This window comes from Pseudochaenichthys georgianus, chromosome 23 (assembly GCF_902827115.2).
Source record: "Pseudochaenichthys georgianus chromosome 23, fPseGeo1.2, whole genome shotgun sequence".
Taxonomy (NCBI): domain Eukaryota; kingdom Metazoa; phylum Chordata; class Actinopteri; order Perciformes; family Channichthyidae; genus Pseudochaenichthys; species Pseudochaenichthys georgianus.
The window spans coordinates 24,873,263-24,883,558 of NC_047525.1; the positions used below are offsets into that span (position 1 = coordinate 24,873,263).

The 10,296-nt window shown below is 41.1% G+C and overlaps 1 protein-coding gene across 1 annotated transcript; it reads right to left on the bottom strand.

Annotated features, from left to right (window-relative positions):
- Positions 1 to 7,426: 7,426 nt before the first annotated feature.
- phax (phosphorylated adaptor for RNA export) lies at positions 7,427 to 10,102 on the bottom strand. The gene is made up of 2 exons (XM_034074762.2): positions 9,943 to 10,102; positions 7,427 to 9,242 (listed from the first exon to the last, which is right to left on the bottom strand). The coding sequence occupies exon 2, from the start codon at positions 9,233 to 9,235 to the stop codon at positions 8,024 to 8,026; it is 1,212 nt and encodes a 403-aa protein (XP_033930653.1). The 5' UTR covers positions 9,236 to 9,242; positions 9,943 to 10,102; the 3' UTR covers positions 7,427 to 8,023.
- Positions 10,103 to 10,296: the final 194 nt, after the last annotated feature.

Sequence of the window (10,296 nt, forward strand, 5' to 3'; positions counted from 1 at the left end):
GCAGTGAACACTCTGGTCATCTCCACAGCTGAGTGTGAACGTGGGTTTAGTCAGATGAACATTTTAGCCACAACTAGAAGCTCCCTAGAGGTAAAAAGCATGTCAGCCTTGCTTTTCATCAAGTGAACCCTCCACTGAACAAGTTCAGAACTTCAGACCAGATGTATGTCAAGACTTGGCTTCAAAGCCATTGATAGCTAACAATCCGAAAGCAAGAGCCAGAAAAATTGAGACCAAAAAGCATGATTATGAAAATCTTTGGAAACTTCTATGAGATGGGGGAGAGTGGAGTAGGCAGCCATTGACAACATTGGTCCTATTTGGTATCATCTGTATAATCTTTTAATATATTTTCATATTGTGTAAACAATTTCAATTTGCACTTAATGCCCTGTTAAAAAAAGTAACATTGGGAATGTTAACATAAAATATTTGTATTTGAACTGCAATAAAATTATGACGGATCAATATTTTTCAAATTTTTTTCCTCAAATTTTTCATAATGATTTAATTAATTACGATAAAAATGTAACCCTTTAGATTCCAGTTTTGATCGTATACCAGTAACTGCTTTTTTGAAAAAATACACTATAATTCAATATTCTAAAAACTATTTTGACTTTATTATTAGTATAATCCGTTGGTCCATCTGAATAATAAATGAGGGACTGTTAACCTACAAGATTTGTACCTTAGACTTCCATTATAACCACATTTGTGTATCCCCTCCCCCCCTTTAAATTAAAGTGAAAAAAAGATTTTGCACTAATTGTCCTCTGCATTTGACCCTAAATGTTAGTGGTGCCATGGCAGACTCTAATTCTGAGGTGCCTTGGTCAAGAGCAAGGAAAGGAGTATCTGAACATCCATAACATGCATGTTGTTTTAGGAGTATACTAATTATCTTTATGCTGGTTGGTCTCCCACCCTCGGCGGGTTATCAGCACAAATTATGTCCCCATAAAATCCACCATCCCCCCTGATTTTTTTTTACAACTTCAGTACTGCATACAACACCCATTGTCCTTAGATCCTCGCGTCACACAAGGAAAAACTCCCAAAGAAACCTCACAATAAACCCTAGAATAGTGGAGGGAAAATTCCCAAAGACACCATAGAATAAAAAGAGAAAAACTGCCAAAGAAACCCCAGAATAAATAGGTAAATATTCCCAAAGAAATGCCAGAATAAATGGATAAATATCCTAAAGAAACTGCATAATAAGTGGGGAAACTCGCTAAGAAACCCCAGATTAAATAGTGAAATACTACTAAAAAAAAACTGAACATATGGGAAAAAAATCTCAAATAAACGCCAGAATTAATGTGGAAAAACGAAAGAAAAATAAGATAGATCCACCAAAAATATATATATTAAGGTGGGCGTCTGGCAGGACCACAGCAACAACACAGATGCATTTCCTAACATTTGGTCTATATGTTGTAAATGTATTATCTCTTCGATTTACACACGGCATCTATTGCACGTCTGTCCGTCCTGGGAGAGGGATCCCTCCTCTGCTGCTCTCCCTGAGGTTTCTCCCATGTTCCCTTTAAACTGGGTTTTCTCCGGAAGTGTTTCCTTGTACGATGTGAGGGTCTAAGGACAGAGGGTCTAAGGACAGAGGGTCTAAGGACAGAGGGTGTCGTATTGTCATACTGATATTCTGTACACAGTGTGAATGCCCACTGAGCTACACCTACTGAAAACCACCCACTTACACTTGGTTAATGGAGGCTGGCCCACGTCACAGCCAATTGCTTTAACACTGTTTCTCTGAATGATGAGAGACACAGAGAAAGAGCTGTACGTCATATATACACTTAAAGTCAACGTCCTGTTGTTTGTCTTGTCTTACCCCGGCTGATACTTCACTAAATCCACTGTTTTAATTTGAAAGGTAAAATTGTAAATGTAAATTGTAAATCTGTAACCCTGTAAGGTGTCCTTGGGTGTTATGAAAGGCGCCCCCCAAAATAAATGTATTATTATTATTATTATTATTATTAAAGCTTTGTAAGGATGTAAAGAAAGTCGTATAAATAGTGCTGGCATAGTTGGCTGCTTAACAGCGACAAAAAAGGCCACCCACGTCAAGAACGAGGAACATCGATGAAAAGGAATTCAGTTATGGGTCATCAAGGAAATCAGTGGCATTGGAGCCGAGATATATTTCGACAATATTATATTTCATTACACCTACTTTTCCCTGCTTATTGAGTACTCGATTCGGATTGGTCAATTTGGACATTCCGAAGGTTGTTTATTCTCGATAACAGACCGTTGCTACGGAGAACAGACCGTTGCTAAGGAGAATAGGTGCAGTCATATAAATCCGCGGTACATTTTAACCTCGGATGTTGACAACAAAGTTAGTTTTCTCCATCAGAAAATCCCAAGGAATACTTTTTTAATATTACTTTAATATATTTGTGGAGGGTAAAAAAAACATTGGATTCATGATGGCTTTCGATACGTTTTAAATCATTCAATCCCATACAAATGCGTCTGTAACATCAATGCTGTCAATATGTACTTTGTACTGAGTACGTTGAGGGATCTATCATTATTTCAGCTCATTTAATAAGCACTGTCAGAAAATACATTGCATTATCATTATTTTCCGGGTCCTTTTTTTCTTGGCCACTCTCAGCAATTTCATGCTTGGTTTGAAAAGATATTTCTAAATTTAAACTGAATGTTGGGACTTCTTGTCAATTTCACGCTTCAATTGAGTAGGCTGTCAAATCATTTGGGCTGCTGTATATCTTAAATGTAAGAGAGGAAGATACATATTTCTTTTATGTATTTAGCATTTATGTTGACTTGGCTATAAGGACTTCCTGACGCTAGTTCATGGTCTGTTCTTCAATAGTTTTCATTCTTCTTTTAACCAAAAATAGTGAAATGTAGTCTCCTCTAAAGGGGGTTGTGTCTGTCATGTTTTTCAAGAAATAATGACCATAATGTCACAAAATGTGGACCAGACGTTCACAATAAAGAAAACAACTTTGTCATTGTTGTAATATATAGGCTACACTTAAACAGGAAGTACGGAGTCCAACAACCAAAAAGAGACTGTTGTGGTGACCACCTATTTAACCACTGGGACATAATTCAAACTTGGAACTACAGTTGCGGTTATTGTTCCCACACGGACATGTTATGGGTTACCTATAAATAGTGTGTGCCCTCTTGGCTCTGTCTCTTGTCGACAACAACTGACTCCATGGCTGAAGTCGAATAGTCCATTTAGCTTAGGAACCTTCCTAAAGGAGTGAAATGACCCGGAAGTCCCTCAGTGGCAGCCATGATAAGTGCCGTTCCAATTCTCTAGAATGATGAGAATGATAGGAAAGGAGGTTTCAAACTTCCTTTATAACCTCCTTTAGCTTAGGAACCACTGGACCTCCCTAACCGACAGGAGAAGCGAAAGTGCTGCCCCACAATGCATTGCAGCCGCAGCATTTGCCGTCACTCAACAGTCGGCCGTTCACAGAAACAACCGATTATGACCGAGAAATGATATCATGAAAGTTACGGTGCTTATTAAGCATTTTAAAACATAGGTGGTAAGTTGCCAAAGTGCTTTGTTTTGAACGTTCATCAGTATTATAATCAAAAAGAGAAATATGAACGTTAGTTTTTACTGAAATGATCAAATAAAGTCAACATTTCAGTCTTTACTGAGCTGTGTGGAGTTTGTTCAACTTCTAAAAGATGTTTGAATGGTGATATACACAGTGATAGATGTTAAGGACTAACGTTTATAATAAATACATCTGTATTGATTTTAAGATCTTTAGTTCATACAATCATACGTATTGGGATCATTTGTATTAATGTGGACCGGAGGGAGAGGGGGACGAGCATAAGTTTCACTTTCCTTTTTTATTTCAATTCCAACTTTGGTCATGAAGAATATGTTTCTCTGTTGTCCACGTTCATAAAGCAAAGCAGCAGCATCAGAGCACGGAGCAGAGTCTCTAGATGAGTCCCTCGTTCTTATTAAACATCCATGTTGTAGTCCGCTGTATAGAAAACTGTGGTTTCCATGGTTTCCCCACAGCAGCAGACGCACACAATGACGTCCGCTGGCGCATCATAAACACGTCGGATAGTGAAAGTGCATTCGGATTCTCTAAAGCACCGCAGTCTCTTCTCCTAAGTCCTTTTGAATTCTCCTATCCACTATCCCTTAACCCCGTGACGTTTCACTCAGAGGTCAAGGAATAGACGATAGGGTTAGAACTTAGGAGCTGATTTTTAAACTATCCGACTGCAGCCCCTATCTCTCGGCACAACACTGGTGACCCTGACGTGATCCAGTGTAGTGCCGAGAGATATGGAGTCAGAGGCGGTGCAAGGAAGGTGCAAGAATAGTCATTTATTCACAAGTTGCAAAGGACATGTTGTCGGGTCGCAGCCCGGGTCGACAAGAGAGAGAGAGCCAAGAGGGCACACACTATTTATAGGTAACCCATAACATGTCCGTGTGGGAACAATAACCGCAACTGTAGTTCCAAGTTTGAATTATGTCCCAGTGGTTAAATAGGTGGTCATCTTTCCATCAAAGTAGGTGATTTGACGTCTTACCTCACGCTTTGCTTCACCGCATCAACAGGTAAACTGCAAAGCATAAAGCTGTGTGTTTGCCTGCCATAACGTCTGGCTTTTCTCAATGTGTGTACAGTTTAATTTTCAGCGAATCAATGCAACATATCCTCCAGACTCAAACAAAGAAGGACGTTAGCATCAAAGTTAGCAACAACTCCGGCTCAGGCGTACTTAAAGCCGCTACTTCAGTGAAGTCAAGCTTTTTTTTATAGCTTTTTCAACAAAAACGGTAACAATAATAAGAGCTCAGAGAAGACATCTGATGTGAGACACTGTGATAGCAAGACACATTTAAAAAGCGAGTCTCTCTGCCCGGAGCATGCTTGTCTAATTAAAGTCGCCTCTCTTGCCTCTGTCTCCAGGATTAGCTCTGACGGGTCAGCGGGGAGTGCACGGATACACTTAGAATACATTTAACTACTGCTTGTGTCGTCGTCATCATCAGAGAAAGGAAAAGACTTTGAACAGCTTTCTCTAAAAGTCTTGATTTGTGACATACCAGCCGTTCATCCATGACACGGCTCGGAGGGGAGGGGATGCTCAAAGAGATGTGGTGTCTGTCAAAAGTAATGTTTATCTTCTGCGTGCACATCCACAGCCATTGTATGTGTTGTCTCTGAGTGCTGACATCATGCAGCATCTGCCAGAGAGACAAGTCTTTCAACCCTGGTTCTGTTTCATCCCATAGAAACCACAGAATAAACAGGGAAAGTCTCCTGAAGAAACCCCAGAATAAACCGCAGAATAAATAGATCAATTCTGACATAGAAACCCCAGAATAGATCGGGAAGACTCCCAAAGAAACTCCAGAATACATACAACTTCCACAAAAAACAGAATTAATAGGGAAATACTCCTAAAGAAAGTGCATAATAAATGGGGAAATTCTCCCAAAGAAAACCCAGAATAAACCACAGACTAAATTGGGAAAACTTCAAAAACTAAAACTTAATTAATAGGGAAGACTTCCAAATAAACCTCAGAATTAATAGGGGAAGACTCCTAAAGAAAGTGCATTATAAATGGGGAAATTCTCCCAAAGAAATCCCAGAATTAATAGGGAACATTTCCCAAAAAAAACAGAATTAATATGGGAAGACTTCCAAAGAAACCCCAGATTAAATGGAGAAAATAATCTCAAAGAAACCCCAGAATTAATAGGTAAACTTCCACAAAAAAAACCCAGAATTAATATGGAAATACTCCTAAAGAAAATGGCATAATAAATGGGGAAAAACTCCCAAAGGAACCCCAAAATGAATAAGGAAAACTTCCAAAGAAACCCCCGAATAAATGTGAAAATTAGCCCAAAGAAACCCCAGAATTAATAGGTAAACTTCCACCAAAAAAAACAGAATTAATATGGGAAGACTTCCAAAGAAACCCCAGATTAAATGGAGAAAATACTCTCAAAGAAAGTGCATAATAAATGGGAAACAACTCCCAAAGAAAGGCCATCATAAACGGGGGAAATGGGGACCCTGTGTGCGCTGACATCATGCAGCACCTCCCAAAGAGACAAGTCTTTCAACCCTGGTTCTGTTTGATCCAATAGAAATAAGAAACAGCGTGTTGTATCCAGGCAACAAGTTCGTTGCCAGGTGACAGATACAGAGATGCAGAGGTCCTGAGACCAGAGCCTGCATGCAACAAACTCCACCATGAATAATGAGACTTGTCACCTCCTGCTCACATTTCTTTGATACTCTGGCTTTGATCGCGGAGTAAACAATACACGTCTGTTTGCCATCATGCGAACAGAGTCGAATGCAACACACACGACAGAAGACAGTCGACTTCAGGCATTAATCAGATGCTTTAATCGCCGCATGAACTACACACTATACTGGCGTATCAGAGAAAACAGGCGGCATATATGGAAATAGCCATAAATGGTGGGTATTATTCAACATGCTTTTCCGGGGTCTTTCATGTGGCAGGCATGAACCGAGAGAGGATCCTTCCAAGGCGCCACGTAGTTCACTTTGATATCACCTTAGCAGGGCGCATTTGTATACGGAAGATAAAGCAAAAGCGGTGGATGGTAAACGGGGCACATGGAACATTAAAGATGCATTTATTTAGCTGTAAAGCAATGTACTACAAAGTTCAGGTTATAGCCACCACCATAATCAGACCTATGCTGCCACCTACCGGTCCAATCTGGCAACTGCAAGAATAAAAACATGGAGAGGCAACATTATGCAGAATTCTTGCAATTTATATTTCTTAAAGGTCCCATGTCATGCTTTTCCGGTTATCCCCCGTCCCCTCGTGTTATGAAGGTTGTTCTGCATGGAGACGGTCTGCAGAGTCACAAACCCTCAAAGTACACTCTGTAGCGAGTAAAGCTCTAACACAGAGAAGACCTGTCTGTGCTGCCCCAGAACGCCTCGTTGGACATTTCTCTTTTTCCATTGTTTACTTCTTGGGTATAGTGACGTAACGTAACGTAACGTCTTTTCCAAATGGACCAATCCGTGGAGCCGTTACATTTGGACCAATCCGCGGACTTCCTCACACACACACTCGGCGGGACATTGCGAGGCTCGTTGCTAAGGGGGATATATATGCAGTGTATGTGTGGTTTGTTTTAAGCTACGATTTATATTTTGATCGGATATTTTTCGCTACATATTTGAAGACAATTACAATTATGCTGAAATAAAAATGTTGAGTTGATATCGTATTTAAATGTAATGTTTTAAAGGATGTTAAAATAAATAAACTCTCTGAATATATACATATCGATAATAAGAGTAAATATATATTTTTCAGAAAGTAAACAACATTTAAAAAGAGTCGAGAATGCAATTCATGTTTTAATTCATTTAACCCGAGTCACCTTTATTCATATTCCACACAAATTAATTTAGTAAATCCAGACCTCTTATATCCGAATAAAATGTATAAACAAAGACAGATACTATGATAGAAAATAAACAGAAGAGCTTTACCGTTTCTCCAACAATGCTTCAACAAAAAAAAGGGACGTTTTGAAAAATGAACAATGACATTTATATCACAAATCACACTTTAAGGGCTGACAACGATCAATCCATGACGTTAACATTATCTCTCCTTCGAAGGTACAAGCAGCAAAAAGGATCAGTTTGGATTCTGTACTCAGTGCTTTTATTGACGTGTTATTTTAATTCTTACATGTTTTTGTTGAAAACTCCCAGAGTTCAGACTGTGTGTGTGTGTGTGTCTCCTTTAGCCCCTGTCTTGTGTCTCGTGTCCTTCTGTGTTTATGTGATATCCATGATGTTAACATAAGCTCTCGTCTGAATGTAGAAGCGAAACAAAGATCACTCGGGTGTTAAGATTCGGCAGACAGCACTTTTGGTATTGTGTTGTCATCCTAAGTGTCCTTGCTCAAAACCTCCCAGAGTTCATACATCACTCAGAAGACCTCCAGATCTGCAGCGTTGTAGACCACCGCCGTGTCCTCGATGCCCGAAGCACTTTCCTCCTGACCTTCCTCTTCTTCCCCAGCGTCCTCCAGCGACTCCAACGCCTCGTTAGTATCGCTGGCGAACGTTTCCCTGGAGACGTCGTCGTGCTCCTGCAGGTTCAGCGTGCCGATGGCCTGCTTCATCTTCTTCGCCACCATGTTCCTCCTCCTCTTCTGCGCCGCCTTCTTGCTCTTGCAGTCGTTGTGTTGTTCCTCAAAGAAGATCTTCTTGATCTGGCCCTTGCTGATGCTCGGTGTGTTCTTCAGGAGGTAGAGATAAACCCCGCCGGGCGTCCTTCGCCTGCTGCCGTCCATCGTGAACACGCCGCCGTTTTCCTCCAGCGTGGCGGTCTCTCCCAGAAGTTCGATGGCCTTTTTATTCCCGATGACTTTAACGATGCGCTCGATTAGGTCTTTTTTGGGCTCCCGCAGCCTGTACGCTATCTCATCCGTCACCCTATCCTCAAGGTCGTCTTCCGTGACTACATATCGACCCTTAGTGTCCATTTCAGCTCGGGGGCCGATTCTCTCTTTCGCCGATCTCTTCCTCTTGGTATCTCCTCCCGATTTCTCCTCTGACCCTCGCTCCTTCATGTAGTCCTCCAGCTCCGTGTCCAGCATGTTCACCTCTCCGTCTTTATTCGCCAGTTTCTCCAGCTCCCTCTCCTTGTCCATTATCTTACGGGCCAGGACAAAGTTATACGTCTCCACATTCCTGCTGGACATGCTGAATTCACCTTCCATGCCAAATATGCCCAGCTCTGCAGCCACGGCATCCTGGCACTGCTCCTGCACCACAGAGCCCCAGATGTTGTTCACTTTTCGGCCTCCTGGAGCGTTCGGCACGTCCATTCGGGTCGGTTCTGGTGGGGTGGCGGTGGGGCTGGAAGGCGGCGGCTGGGCGTCGCTGGATGCTTTCAGGCGTTTGTGGCGCCAAACGGCCGAATCCTCGTCCGAAGAATCCTGGTCACTGTCGCTGGACACCGGCTTATTTCCACTTCTGTACGAGGCGGCAGAAGGCTGGACGGCGTCTCCGTTGCGGAAGGACTGCCCGCTAAAAGCTGCAGGAACCTGGGCTGTTCCCATCTCAGTATCCGAGCCAGATCCGGAGATCTCTCCATCTTCCAGGTCACCGTCCATTAGATCCCCTCCACCGGCCATTTCTTGTCTGGAAGGCATGACAAAGATAATCAGTGATGTAAAGTAACTAAGTAGATTTACTTAAGTACTGTACTTAACTTGAGAATTTCAATTTGTTGCTACCGTGTACTTCTACTTCTACTACACTACAGTTCGGAGGTAAATGGTGTACTTCTACTCCACTACATGTATTTAATACCTTTAGTTACTTTACAGATCTGGATGAATGATGTGAAATATAATAAGTGTTAAATCAGATTTTAGTTCCACCTGGAGTAAATCCACCAGCTACCCTGCAGTCTACAAAGTACTTCAGACTAGCTGCACCTTCACCAGCTTTGAGAACACTTTAATGATCTATCATTATAAAACATATCATATATATTATTCTGAAATGGACCAATCTGCACAACGACTACTTTCACTGTCTTTCACTATATTTAGATGATAATACTTTTCCACTTTTACTTGGGTAACATTTTGAATGAGGACTTTTACTGTAACAGAGTATTCCTACACTCAAGTACAAGATCTGAGTACTTCTTCCACCTCTGTATAAATAATAACGCTCACTGTTTTCCAGCCAACGTTAGGGCTACGCATTAGCAAAAAGAGCTAACACAACATTAGCAACCAAAGCTAACACAACATTAGCAGCTAGCGATACTATCTTGGTATTAAACCGCAGACAGAGAAGAGAAACAAGGGGTTTGTTCATGCTGAAATACCTTCAAATATCCGACTCCGTAGTGGTCTCTGTGCTCTGCATGAAGTTGTATTTTAACCCTTGTTTTGTCTCTAATACTCACTATAGAGAGCTATGAAGAACGTTGACAACCAGAAGACAAACTTGAGATTTCTGAAGAGATTCGCGCGAGAAGAAAGGTCCATTTCCGGTCCCCACTGACAGATCCTTTCAAAATAAACTGAACGATTGAAAACAAAAGTACGAAAGAACGTGACTATTTTAACAGTAAATCATATTTAATATAATCAGAAAAACAAACAAAATTATACTTTTTGACGGAGCCTAGAACTAATACTCAATTTAAACTCTGTAATTATTTGCAAAAACGCAGTTC